Source organism: Zingiber officinale, chromosome 10B (genome assembly GCF_018446385.1).
Source record: "Zingiber officinale cultivar Zhangliang chromosome 10B, Zo_v1.1, whole genome shotgun sequence".
Classification (NCBI taxonomy): domain Eukaryota; kingdom Viridiplantae; phylum Streptophyta; class Magnoliopsida; order Zingiberales; family Zingiberaceae; genus Zingiber; species Zingiber officinale.
The window spans coordinates 53,043,828-53,059,275 of record NC_056005.1 but is presented as its reverse complement, the minus strand read 5'-3'; the positions used below and the strand labels follow the sequence as shown (position 1 = coordinate 53,059,275).

Below are 15,448 nucleotides of genomic sequence, written 5' to 3'. Positions count from 1 at the left end.
GATGTGTACATGACACAACTTTGGGTTTAGATCCCTCACTACGGCTGGCCGCATATAAGTCCATTTATAGACTAAAGCAAGCTTCTCGGAGCTGGAATCTTCGATTCGATGATGCGATCAAATAGTTTGGTTTCATCAAGAATGAAGATGAACCACAAGAAGGTTGTTGGGAAACACGTTGTCTTCCTTGTATTGTATGTGGATGACATACTACTCATTGAAATGACATCCCCGCAGCCTATAAAAACTTTTGGAATTGTTTCTCAATGAAGGACTTAGGTGAAGCAATTGTATTCTAGGCATAAAGATCTATAGAGATAGATCTAAGAGATTGTTGCCTAAGTCAAAGTAGTATATTGACACGTATTACACAGTTGCCATGCCAGAAGAATTTCCAAGAATTTACATCAATGTCACATGGTGTGAATCTTCAAGACTCAAAGTCCCTCTTCTAGAGAGAGAGGCATGAATAAGATCCCTTATGTTTCAATGTAGGATCTATCATGTATGTCATGCTATGTACTACCTCAGATCACGTGTTTACTGAGCATTTACATGGCGGTCATCGGATCCAAGTGGGCGTCGTTGGATGGCCAAGAATATTCTTAAGTACTTGAGAAGGACTAAAGAATATTTCTTGATATTGGAACGATGGCGAGCTAGCTATAAAGGATTACGGTGATGCCAGCTTCCAGACTGATCATGATGCGGGTTCGTGTTTTGCTTGAATGGTGGTGCTATGAGCTGGAGGAGTTTGAAGCAGGACATAGTGGGTGATTCTACAACAGGTCGGTATATTCCATGCGTGGAGCAAAGGAGGCAATTTGGATCCGCAAGTTCATTATTGAGCTTGGGGTGGTTCCTAGCATAGCCAATCCTATAGAGCTCTATTGTGACAACAATGGAGCAATTGCGCAGGCTAAGGAACCTCACTCACACCAGTGGACCAAACACATACTACGGCGCTTCCATCTCATTCGAGAGATCATCGATAAAGGAGATGTGAAAATTTGCAGAGTACCCACAGAGGCTAACGTCGTTGATTCCTTAATCAAGGCTTTGGCACAGAGAAAGCATGATGGTCACACTAGGTCATTGGGTGTTAGAGCCTACCCTGATTGGCACTAGTTCTAGTGGGAGATTGTTAGTGAGAGCCCTAGAGCCGATATATGATGATTGTTGTATGGACTCGATGTGTCATATTCCTATATATATTTATAAAGGCATTTCTTTATAGTTATTATACTTACTTGTATTGGTGTCAAATAACTGAGTATAATAGCGTCCTTGAGTAAAAGGTTCTTATCTATATCAATCGATTGGTTGAATTAATAATGAGATGATATAGAGAACACTACTCTTAATGATTCCTAGTCAAGTATTAACATTCAGGGACAATGTTAATGAGATGAGACTAGCATGTAGGTCAACTCGATGACTTGATCTCACAAGTCATGGATATTAGATATCAAGTTGACACATGGGTATGCATTGGAGAATGTATACTAAATGACCTGCCATGAGAAAGTATCATGGATCGTTATATGAGTGGCATATACTTTCTCATATGACTATTAGTATGACTATCAGTCCTTGTACCTGAAGTCACCATGGTTCCCTACATAAGGAGTTGCATACTTTGGCTTAGTCAAACGTCACCCGTAAATGGGTGGACTATAAAGGCGACTACTGGGTATGTAATAAATTATGCGGAAGGATGTGAGTGATGTAGAAGGGATCTATCCCTCCTATATGACGGGAGTGATATCATGATTCTTGATAGAGTGAGACCACTAAGTGCATGACCTTGCCCAAATAAGTCAATATGAGATATTGAGCTCATTTGATTAGAGTAAATCTACTTAGAATTCAAAACATAGATTGATCAAAGGATGACACAGTCTATGCCTGAATTGATCGATTTAGATGTCAAGGATAGAAGGACATTGTCACATATTGTGAGAGTCACAATTAGTAGTCACAATGGTGATGTTGGATCTCAACATTCTTGTAACTTGGGTAGAAATGATGTGTTGCTAGATACCGCTCATTGCTTATGTTTGTAAATGGGTTTAGGAGCATCGCCAACATTACAAGAACCTATAGGGTCACACACAAAGGGCAATTAGATGGAGATTAGGTTCATGTGATGAACCAAATTGGATTAAGTGGAATCCAAATTAGACTAATTGAGTTGGACTCAATATGATTCATTGAGTCAATTTAAACCAATGAATAGAGATTCATTAAATTAAATTGATTTGAATCAAAGGTTAGATTTGATCAGCCATGGGAGATAAGAGGTCAAGTTTGACTTGACTTGAGAGGGACGATGAAGGGTCAAGTTTGACTTAACCAAATGTCACTTCATTGTGGCTTGGCATGGGTTGGCCAATAATGATGTTCCACATCATCAAGGCTATATCATTGTGTGACACCTCATGAGGAAGACCAAGAGCCATGACTCTTGGTATTACATGGAGGTATAAGTGCTCTAAAAGTGGCCAGTCACATTGAATCAAGGCAATTCAAGGCTTCTTCTTCTTCCTCTCTTCTCTTGCTCTCCTTCTCCTCCATTGTCGAGAACTCTCAAGAGTGCTAGCACACTCTAAGTGGTTTTCTCCACCTTTTGTCCATGTGGATACGTGTAGAGGAGTATACACTTGACACTCTACGAGATCCGGTAACCACTTGGACGAGCGGGATAATCGAAGGGCATCGCTAGAAGGGTAATCCTTCTTTTCATGTAGATCTAAGGTAGATCTAGTGTAGACAAACATGTACATGAATATTTTATTTATCTTCACACGGATCCGTGGCTAGCTTTGAGGTTTCCGCAACGCAAAAAACGGTTTTTGCGGCTCGAAATGATAACACATCCGGATATTACCTATATGGTCAACAAATTAAGTAGATTTATAAATAATCAAAATGATGACCATTGGAAGACTTTAATAAGGGTTTTTAAATATTTAAGATACACCTTAAAGTATAGATTATATTATACAAGATATCCAGTGGTACTAGAAGGCTATTGTGATACAAATTGGATATCTAATACAAAAGACTCTAAATCCACCAGTGGATATGTATTTATCACTTGTGGTGGAATAATGTTATGGAAAACCATGAAACAAACGTGCATAGCTCGATCAACCATGAAATCTGAATTTATAACCTTAGATAAAGCCACAGAAGAAGCTGAATGACTTCGTAACCTCTTAGAAGATATCTCATGTTGGAAAAAGCTAGTACCTGTAGTGATGATACATTGTAATAATCAATACCATTAGGCGGTTGATCTCTAACAGAGTTATCTCTGTTGATTATGTTAAATTGAAAGATAACTTAGCAGATCCATTTACAAAAGGTTTGAATAGAGATCAAATATATTGCGCATTAAGAGGAATGAGATTAAAAATCTATAAATAAAAATATTCATAATGGTAATCCAACCTTGTTGATTGGAGAACCCAAGATTTTGGTTCAATAGAACAAAATTATGAAAGTTCATGTAAGCACTTGGACTAATTCCCCTCTCATTCCTAGGATGGAAAAGTGCTACCTATAATATGTAGTGATGTTAAGTTATAAACTTTTAATGACTCTTATATTTAAAAAAGTAGAGTATGGTAGGATACTCTTTATAGGAGGTCACCTATATAAGTGAATTTGTGTGGAGATGATTTTTAGTTTTCTTGACTTGAACGGGACATCCAAGATTAAATGTGGGGGATTTGATAACCATGATTGTGGCTATATTATCTTGATTCATAATGCATATTTTTAATGATATTTTAATAACTTAAAGTCATATTTACTCTATATTTCATAATTTCATTCTATCTTGGACCTAATTACAAATTAGCCTAATTTCATTCATAATGCATGTTTTTAATGATGTTAATATTTGTTTATTATTTTGTAGGCATCAAAAGGGTCATGGATCCGATCAGATCAGGCCACATTTGGGCTCAAATCAAGGGCTAATCAAGTCGATCAAGCCTTGGAGTATTTTGGACATCCATTGAAGATCAGAGAGATCTGAGTCATTCGTCTAGGATATGGTCCATCCAAGCTACAAGGAAGCACATCACAGTCGTAGATGAAGATCTAAGGGTTTTGATCCAGATCTGAGTTCATCCATCCATTGATCAAGCCCGAGAAATCTTGGCCGTCCAATTTAATCTGAGGCTGATTTAAATACTGTGAGGAACTACAGTGTTCTTGGGCTCAGTCGCGATTTTCTTCTACAGTGTCTTCATCTTCTTCGCGCGATCCGCAGCTCCCGTTCTCCACTTCAGATCGAGATGTTAGCGTTCTTCACCGACAGAGATTCCTGAGCTCCGGGGTTCATCGTCCAAGGGTACAGAGAGCAGCAGAGGCGTTCCCAATCCGTGAGTTGATTCTGATTCACATTCGGATCACAAGCGAGAGGCATTCCCAGATCTGTGATCTCCATCAGCATCGGAGCTCGAGGGCATTCCCAGAAGCTTCCGATCGCATTCTCGATTGCCACTCCATCAACATCTCTAGCCGATCTGATCAATCGATTGAGTGAAGCATCTTCCAGATTCAACCTCTATTTTCTTCGTGCGATGTGGATTCCGCTCGGGTGTGAGCTAGAAGGCGTTCTCTGAGGCTATGATCATCCAGATAGATTAGTTGGAAGCTCAAGATTCAAAACCATTTGCTGAAGGTCGTTCTCAACAACAATTCTGTAGTGACAACAGGGAGAAGAAGGTTTACTGCAAGGGTCTGTTGTTTGTGGAACATTTAGGGTTTTACTTTTCTTGCAATTAGTTTGAATTCTTATGAACATGCTCAGATCACTAGATCTGATTTATTAGCTTTGCAATTTCATCTTTGTTTCGGTTTAGTTTGCAATTCAGTACTGTTCTCTATTTGTTTGCTTGAACTTATGATTTCTTGCTAAATTTTGCAATCTGGAACTTGTTTAGCTACTAACAAAGTTTACAATCTGATTTTGATACTTAGCATTTGTCATCTGATTTCTTTGAACCATAGCAATCTGAGTTTAGTCTAACTTCTGTATTAGTTACTTAACCAGTTTGTGTTTTGAATTAGATGTTCTTATTATCAAGAGTTTGTTTTGTGTTAGTTACTTATCCATAGCATATGTCATGACTGTGATTTAGTTTGCATGATGGATGTTTAATTTGCACTCTTGAATGTTGCCTCTGTTCAACTTTATTTTGTTGGAGCTCTTGAGTTTGGTTACTACTATGAGTGTGAATTGAAGATGTGGAAATTGACTCATTTGATTCAATGAAGCATTAGAATCAGAATTTAATTGTAATAAGCTTAATGAGATGCAAGAGAATGATGTTTAGATGATATTTACCTTCTTTCAATTCTATTCTTGATTTTAATGGATGAATTCAAATTGTTATGTGAATCAAATGGAATTGATATACGAATCTTGTTGATGTAATAATTTGATTGGAACTAATTCTAGAATGCGCACACATACTAGTTATTCTTGGAAAAATACGACTTGGGACTCCTTACTACACGTGTTATTTTAGTTAATGTGAGTTTCCAATCTTTAAAAATTTGATGCGCCTCGTGATATGCAAAAAGGCCAACACCAGAGATTAAGCAAATTCTTGAGAAAACAGTAAGACCGGATAAAAAGGATTGGAGTAGGAGACTTGATGATGCCTTATGGACTTACCGAACAACTTATAAAACACCTATTGGGATGTCTCCGTATCGGATTGTTTTTGGTAAGGCTTGTCACTTGCCCATGGAAGTAGAGCATAAAGCATATTGGGCAGTGAAATCATGGAATATGAATTTGGGAGAGGCCGGTTGTGAAAGAAAGTTGCAATTGCAAGAGCTTAAAGAGCTTAGATTGAAAGCTTATGAGAGCTCTCGAATTTTTAAGGAGAAAACTAAGGTTTTTCATGATAAGCAGATTTTGAGGAAAGAATTTCATGTAGGAGATAAGGTTTTATTGTTTAATTCTAGACTTAGATTGATGGGAGGTAAGTTGAAGTCTAGATGGGAAGGTCCTTTTTGTATTACTAATGTTTTTCCTTATGGTGTTGTTGAAATTCAAGAACTTTCTGCCGGAAGAACTTTCAAGGTTAATGGGTATCGTCTCAAAGTGTTCCACGAAGGTGTTATGGGAGGATCGATGGAGAAGTTGAATTTGGAGGAGGCAATCTACTCGACTTGAAAAAGGGGCGTGTGTTCTATATTAGTATGTGTTGTTTTTTTTTCTTATTTGAAATTTTGTTAATATTTTCTTTTAACAACTGCTCTGTGGTTTTGTAGTTTTGTTGTTTTCTATGGATTCAATAATGATTGCCTTGAATCTCCAACCTATTAATTTCTTTGGGTAATACTGATGTTGTGTTCGGATTTGTAAAGGGTTTTGTTTATGGTTCATTGACATTCAAATTTTAGCATGACTTGTTAGATAATTTCATGTATTCTGTTAGTAAGGTGGTGGATCTTAACTTGAATAGTTCAGTTCATTAAATTCCTAGTGAGAATCATATCAGGACTTTTGTCTACTTCCATTTGTGTGAAATGCACTTTCAACATGGAACTCTAGAATTTGCTTTATTTCTATTCAAAATTACAGTTGGCATACATTAAGCATGGGGATGATGAAGTTCTTTTCTTTGGTTTTCATTCCACATTAATTTCCCTAGCCTGATTGTTTATTTCCATTATTTCTTTGGCTCTCTCTCTTTTCACAAATTCTTTTGTTGTGCTGGAAGTGTCTTGATGAATTCCTTTGTTCGAGACGAACAATAGTTTAAGTGTGTGTGTGTGCGTGTGGGGGGAGGTAAGTGATTTGTTTGTAGTAGAGCTTGTGTTGTAGGAAGTTGGTGTGCTAGAATTTTTAATGGAGTGTTGTGGAAATTCTTGTGCTGTAGTCCCAGATTAGTGACAGCAATTGTATGTTACAAGTTGGATTCAGATGAGCATTGTCACTGGAAATGTGAGAGTTATGGAAGCAGGATGTGTTATTAGAATTTTGTTTCATAATTCTGAGATGAGCTTGAAATATGAAGAGTTGTTGATTGATGCTGAATTTACTGCAAAATAGATGCTCATGAATGAAGTTTAGGAATTTTGTAATTACTAAGGCAAGTGATTCAAGTCGTGTTTTATATAATATTGGAAGTGTTTCCTTTATTAATAAGGAACTATTGGAAATTTTAAGGATCTTGATTCCTGGGAATATGAATTCTGGTATTGGAGGACGTAGGGTAGCAAATTGAAGGATTAGAGTGTGGACTTAAGTTTTGACCAAGGGGTACTCTTGTTTCAAAAAAAAAATTAAAAAAAAATTGTGAATTTTCAGTAGTCAACTTGGTCAAATATTTTGAGTACAGTAGGCTAGTAGGTTGGTAAAGATTGTTCAAATTTTGGTGAGTTTTGCTTTGTAATGTCTTGAATTATAATTCTTTACAGGATAAAAGCTAAATTGGAAAATAGAAATAGAGGAAAAAGGTTTGAGCAACTGTGAAATATCATGGAATGCAAATTTCGGGAGGAAAAAAAGTTACAAGTGGAGATGCATTCCTTCAGCAAATTAATTTTGATTGAGTTTTCATTGACAGTTGGTATTGTTCGATTAACTAAATGTCAGAATTGTAGTGAATAGAATACTGGAAGGAAATGGATATTTAACACAAATGGACCATGATTGGTAGAGGAATGACAATTTTGACTAATAGACTGGTTTAGAACAAATATGGAACTTATCAAGTACAAATTCCAGCATAGTTATTCTTCATTTTTCCTTATTGTTCTAGTAATGCTTGTTCTAAATTCCTATTTCTTTCCTCCTCTCTCTAAAGAGCTTTTTGACCTATGGCATGCTGTGTCACAGTAGTGGAGAATTAGAAAAAAAGCAAACATATGGTAGTGAAGTGTTAAGTGGCATAGAGAGGAACTCCATTTAAATGTTAGATTAGGAGAGTGGAAGGGATCAAGTCCCAACTAGAAAGGGTGAGTTGTTCTTAGCTATTTGAGTAATGGAAACTACCTTGCTAATTGAATTATGGAAGGTATTGAACTTGAATGTCCTGGTTTGGTTTGATGGATATAGATTACTCCTTTTACACTTCTCAATATACTTAAGTAGTGTTCGAAGAAATGATATGGAGCATTCTTGTTAACCATTTAATTGTCGGGACGGTCAAAAAAACAAGTGTGGGGGTTTTTGATATTGTTCATTTCACTGTAATATTTTTTGGTTGATTCTCCAGATTTTTAGTGTTTATTGAGCTTTAATGGCGCTTTTATCCATGATAAGTGATTTTAATTGCCAGCTGGACTTTGGTAATTCTTTAGCAAATATGGAGTTTTTTTTAACTAATTGTTGTTGTTCGTTGAAGGTTTTCCAGGGAAAATCATAGCTCTACATTAGTGTCAGGATTTAACATGGACCATGGATGAATTGCTGATCAAGATTTGTAACTTGAAGCGGATCTTGACCGTTGAAACTATATTGGAAGGATCTAAATCGTACAGCTTATATCTGAGATCTGAGGAGGGAAATAAAGTGGGAGGAGTAAGCGAGAATTGGGGGAGATCGGTGATTCTGAAGAGAAGACGAGGAGCAAAGGAGGAAAGGGACGATAACGAGTAGATCTGAAGCTTGTTGTCGACTTCGGTAACTTTTTACTTGGATCGCTGGTTCCGGGGATTGGTGGTAGTCAATTCTTTCTTAATCATTCGACATCTTGCGGCGTTAATTGGCAAGTTGTTCAGATTCTGGATTGGGAGTCAGTTCTCTTTTTGTTTGGAATTCAGTGGCATTCGGTCAAGTCTAGTAAGTGCTTGGGAGTTCCTAGCTTACTAGGGTTTTGTTCTTCCCTTTTTCTTCTTCTATCAAGCTTTTGTTGTTTCTTTAATTGAAGCTTTCTGTTGAATTCATTAGAGACTTTGTGTGATTAATAATGCGATTAATGTGTTCTTGTTTCTGATTGAAAAGAGTACTACATTTGAATTGTTTTGTTTGAATTACGTTACCTTTCTTTACAGTTACTAATAGATAAACTAGTAATCTTTTATTTCATAATCCGTAGGTCCATTTTTACTCCGCAGTTAAATTCAGTCAGTAATGTACTTAGCTTTAAGGAAAGTTTCCAGAAATTGTCTTCAATAGTTTTCATTTATAAAATAGAGCATATTCCTATTAATTAGCGTAGTAATCAAATTAAGGAATTTAACGACATCATGAAGTCCTTGAGAATCGATTCTAGGGTCTACCTTACCAATTTAGTTTAAGAGAGATCTTGAGGTATTATTTGGAAACTAAAACAATTACGACATTAGTTTTGGTTATCAGTACGCCACGAAAAATTAAATACGAAAACAAAAACTCGAATAATTTTACTTGGTTTTGAGCCTTTAACAACTCCTACTCCAAGACTCAGATCTCGCAGACCTATTGATGGGTAATCCACTAATAACCTCTTCTAGAACCACCGGAAAAGGGGATCGAGTACAAAGATAATAGGAAAAAATATAACACGCTATACTTTTCCTTTTGCAATAATTAAGTACAATACTAAAACTTGTTACCCAACACTTTTGAAGATGATCATATCGCGCTTAATGTTGGACGACTTCTCAGCGATAGTTGAGCGTAGCAGACTCGTAGCAAGGCAGCAGTAGGAAACTAGAGCAGTCAGAACGTCAAACAGATGCGTAGACGCTTGTAGAATTGATGATGAAGAAGCCTTGGTCGAATGCTTCTTTTATAAGGGATGGAAAGTGCCTTTCATAGTATTGAAGGCGTCTTCAATGCCAAGTTCAATCACTTTAAAAGCGACTCCTTATCGTCGATGATGTCTCTACCATATCTAACCAAAGGCGCCTTCCAAGCACTCAAAGACGTCTTCCATGAACAGTACTCAAGGCACCTTTCATCTCTTGAAAGGTTCCTCAAGTACTATTGACTCGAGGTTTTTTTTGCTCCCTTTGCCTTGTAAAAAGTATTAGTCTAACATAAAAATATTTAACTTATAAAATAAGGTTAGCACAATAATAATATGATTAATTTATAACATAGACCCTATCCTCCATACTAGGATTTAGTTAGAGTCTTAATTTAAGTTTTTAAAATGGACCTAAATTGGACCAACACATACTGCCCCCTCAACTAGGATGCATTCTCACTAAGTCACTCTCATCTAGTGACTTACCTCCACTTACCTGCCAAACATCTAGTCCTCCATACCTGTTTGGACTTTCTCTAGTCTTGTTTAGTATCTAACCAAGCTGATCTACTAAGACTTACCTGCAACACTGAGTTAGCACAATAGATAAAATAATAAAGTAAAATAGTGTTAACAGATTTTAAGATTTGTTGATCTGGTCAACCGCTAATCAGTCATACATGCTTGGAGTTTACTCCTCCAAAACTTCTCATTACCTAGAGTTACCTCCCTCTAGGGTTGCCCAGCTTTACTTACTAGGACTTCCATTGTCTAGCTTCACTCACCAGGACTTCTACCACCTAACTTTACTCACTAGGATCTGACTTCATTAATCAGAACTTCCACTACTTAGCTGCACTCACTAGGGTCCGACTTCACTCACCAGGACTTTTACTACCTAGCTTCACTCACTAGGGCCCGACTTCACTCACCAGAACTTCCACTTGCCTAACTTTCAATTAGGATTAGTCACTCAGTAGTCTTATCACCTATCTATCCTTTAGTTAGGACTTATCATTACTAGTGATCTAGTCCTAACTAGACTTCTCTCTTCCAAATATCAAGTCTTGTTTGGATCAACCCTTGGTTAAACTGACCAGACTTAGGTATATTATCAAGCATAGAAACCCTAGAGGTCAATTGCACCAAAATCATGGACTAGTTGACTACTCATCATGGGAAGAGCGAACAAAATACTTTTGTTCACTCTTAGTCGACTGCATAGTCGATTGACTATACCAATCGATTAGTCTAATTGACTGAGGGCTTTACTAGTCGACTTGCAAAATCCTAACTTGGGGGTTTTCTCTTGAGTAATTGCCTTTACAACTTAGATCTTGTCTTCTAACCTCCTCCATCAGCCTTGCGCCCCTTGAATGTTTTCCCATCCTTCACGCCTTACCTTCAAGAGCTTCCTTCGACCTCGTCCTTGTTGCCGGGTCTTCCTTTGCCAAGAGGCTCCTTACCTTCGGACTTCATTTTTACTAAGTCACACTTGGACTTTCCTTTGCACCTGTCACTTGCACACTTAATAGCACATATCAAATACAGATGCAAATCCCAACTTAAACCCTTTGTCCAAATATCAAAATCTAAGGGTATACCGATTGCTCCAACACAAGGTAATCCTAAAATTTGAAACTCCCTACAATTATAATATTTTATTTCCAAATCAACAATGAATGAAGCACCCCATGTCTCTACTTCTATTTTAGATTGAGAGTAGCGATGAACTTTATATGGTCTAGCTTTCTCTCTCCTTGAATCCATTTATTTGGTAGCATGAAACATACCATTTTAAGACTTTCTCCCTACAGTTAAAAAATTATTAAGCTATCTTTCTTCTAGTATTATCATTTAACTTGTTTATGGGAAGTTCATATGTATGCTTAAACAAAGCATTTAAACTCTCTACACAATTGGTGGTTAGCATTGTGTACCTTCTCCCACTAAAGTGTGTATTTGCCCATCTTTTAGGGTTAATGTTCTAAAGCCACTTATGTGCATCTGGATATTTTTCAAGGATGTATTGCATTATAAGATCATATTAGAGTGTTGTATTTTCTCGTGTTGTTGCCCAAAACAAGCCTAAAACTACCCTACCGCCAGTATTTGTTACCATATTGCAAGACATGTAGTGACAACAAAAAACATGATTGGTGGTTGAGTTGACTTTTTAAATTACTGAAATAATGTCATGATGTCTATCTGATACTATAATCATTGCATGTGCATCGATAGCAAAGAATCTCTTCGTATGATCCAAAAAACACTCCCATGTAGACTCACATTTAACTTTAGTGATTCCAAAGGCTACTAAGAGGACATTGTCATTAGCATCAATTGTTGTAGCCATCAACAACACACCTGGATACTTTCCTTTTAGATGTGTAACATCAATTCTGATTAATTTATGTAGATAAGACTTGAATACTCTTTGATAACCTCTAAACCCCCAATAATAACACTAAAACTTATTATTACCATTTATGTGTAGTGCCACATAGGTTTCAAGATCTCTGACTCTTAAATCATGTAGATATAGTGGAAGATCTTTATATGTCTGGTCATAATCTCCAACGACCTTTTTTATCACTTTGTCGTAGGCTATGTATGCTTTTCTGTATGATATGGTCACTCCAACCTAGCTTTTATATCTAATACAATCATACTTGGGTTGTACTGTTTATTAGAAACAAATTGCTCTTCAAGAAAATATACTAGAAATGAGGAAGTGCATGCTTGATAATCAACACTTCCCCTAACGATGGTGCATTAGTGTTTCTGTATATATTTCGAACTTTTCATCCTCTGGGCAGCTACTCTCCAAGTACATCGTTACTTGAAGTAGACTACTTTAACTTTATTTGTTTGGGTATCAACACCATAACATGTTTCACAAGTGCATTCTTGAACTCTTGTTGAGACGGAAAAATCTGTCCCATAAAAAATTCATGCTCATATATTGTCTTTTCAATTGACTTTTATAGCAATCGAGGATTCAGAATATATGAATTATCAACTATTGGAAACTTCTCCTCTAAGTCAATATACTGCTCTGGGAGAAATTCATATTGTTCAATGTACATATCATCAGTTAAGAATTCTTATATATCTGTATTGCATTGTAATTCCTTTATAATTTGGATATAATACTCTTCCTCCTCACTCCAAGTAGGCTCAAAGTATTCAACAAGTGTTGTAGAAGGATTCAGAACCTCATCTTCTAGAATACTTATTTCTTTATTTAGATCAAATGTTAAATTTCTTGCATTTCTATTTGTGTTCCGCACACCACTATACTCAGAAGACGATGGAATATTAGTTCTGGACAATTCTACTGCATTAGCTCCATGTTCTATGATAGAATTTGCATTAAGCGTATTCCATATTTCAGAGAGAATTTCTTCAGGAATATGATCGCACCTAAAAAATAAATTACAAACTAATTTAGCATAGTTGCAACTACATAATCAAGTGGTGATGTAATTCAAAGAGCAAGTAATGATAGATATGATGTACATACTATATTTTCATAATTTATCAGTGGTTTTGACAGAATCCCACATTCATGATCCCACACTAACCAAGAATTAAAGTATGCCTCATATGATCTCACGTTGGGCCTGATATGAGATCATATCAGGCTCGCATTCATGCTGAAATTTATTGTAACATTGGAGCACCTCTAGAGAGCTTTAAATAAGTAATAGATTTGAGTCCTTACAATATCAGAAACTCACAAGACTTTAAATGTGTGCAATAAAACATGTCTAGGTCCATCAATAGATTTTGGTCAAAATCCACTTAAAGACCTAGGGTAATTGGATTTATGCAAACTCCCAATTACTACAAAGGGTTGAGTGAGGAGAACGTAGATATGATATCAAACTAAAATTTTAATCAAGGAACAAAGTGGGTCTGATATGATCGCATATCAGACCCAACGTGCTGATACCTACTATATCAGCTGAACATGTATGAGCAAGGTCTAACTGAAATCTAGTATCACAATGGAGTACCTCGCAATTCGATTAAGTAATGGAGGATACCATATTGCAGGTGGTGTTTCATAATTCTTCCCTAGACATCTATTGACATTATAAACATGATTTTTGTAATCACCTTTTGCTACAAAAGTGTACACTATTTTTTTTACATTAGAGACCAATTTTATAATAACAAATTGATCGTACATCGCTAAATTTTTATATGTCTTCTTTTACCAATTTCACTCTTGCTTAAAATTTATCCTTCAATGGCGATGTTCTTCAACGCCATTATTCTTGAACGCTGTTATCTTTTGAAGTCGTCTCTTAAAACCTTTATGATAATATCCCACTCTAATTACTCTTTTGCAATCCCGCCAAACTGCATGAGGAGATTTGGTAACCGGAGGAGATTCATGATGATTTTATGTTTATAAGAGAAGGAAGAAGGTATGGATGAAAAGAGAGGGTGACACCACGTACATCCGAACTATAGAAATAATTTTAAAATAAAGATGTAGTTCAGATGCCTTGAAAAATGAGGTGAAAAAAGGGGCGGTTGGTGGAAGGGCTAGAAGCAAAATTTTACACATTTTAATGTGCTCTTTGATAAATATAAAATCATAATATACCTTTTAATAAATTTTGTATTCTGCAGGCACCATTTAATAATTTGTCGTTGTATTTTTCACAAGCCAGGACTATATTTTAGCTCTTAATTTACAAGTCATCTGCATCTTCTATCAGCAGCAGTTAATTAGAAAATGACATTAATATTTATTCATGCAAATGACATTTATTGTCGCATCTAATCATAATCATGCCAACAAGCTTTCTTCTTTGGCCGATGGATCCCTATAATTGTTGGTTGGTGCTGTTTCCTCCTTTCATTTCTTGTACTTGCTTTCCTATCATGCAAGATGAGTCACTATCAAATAGGTAAACTCTCCTGATACACTTAACTAGTATCATATTAAGCGACGCACGCACAAAGAAATCAAAGAAAAGAAGACTGCTGCATCCCACAAAATTGTTACAGTATGATCTTTTTAGTCACGAATTTAAATTGTAAAAATAGCCTTTTTAGAATGCACGAATTCATGATCACAAGGATCAGACCCTCAGTGAGTCTCCTAACAACAGTAATATGAAATTCATAAAAGGAATTTAAGGCACACAATTCAAATACAATATGTTATGATTGTTTATGATAGAAATATGATTTTCAAACAAAAACAATATCCTTCGTTCTCATCCATTGAAAAAATAAAGTCCGCTCAAGATGCACAGTTAGATAACATATGGTGATATTATTATTATTATTATAAAATTTAAAGGTTAAATTCTAACTAGTAATTTGATGTCTGTCATTTTTTATATTCTATTCAACTATTCAAAATTAATAATCATATATAATTGATCTCTTTCTTATTATCTTACAAATGATAAAAATAAATGAACGTTTTACTATCTGCTATTATAAAATAAAAAATAAATACAGTCCCACATGTGACTAGTCAAAACGTTTGTTTATTTATTTATTTATTATAATTATTTTTAAAGTTGTTTTTAGTTGACCTGGCCTTCTCGAACCTCGAAGAAATGAGACAAAATAGTTGACAACCAATAGATGAAGAGTTAACACTAGAAAAACCTTTTCTTTAATTAATTAGGTATTGCTTTAAAGTGGTACGGTATTCTCGCAAGACAACCATGCTTTTGGATATTTATGTTTAGTTTCACAAA

General features: G+C 35.8%; 1 protein-coding gene across 1 annotated transcript; it reads left to right on the top strand.

The window, feature by feature from the left end:
* Positions 1 to 5,725: 5,725 nt before the first annotated feature.
* LOC122029140 lies at positions 5,726 to 6,205 on the top strand. Its single transcript, XM_042588089.1, has one exon. It carries the CDS (start codon positions 5,726 to 5,728, stop codon positions 6,203 to 6,205), a length of 480 nt encoding a protein of 159 aa, XP_042444023.1.
* The last annotated feature ends 9,243 nt before the right edge of the window (positions 6,206 to 15,448 follow it).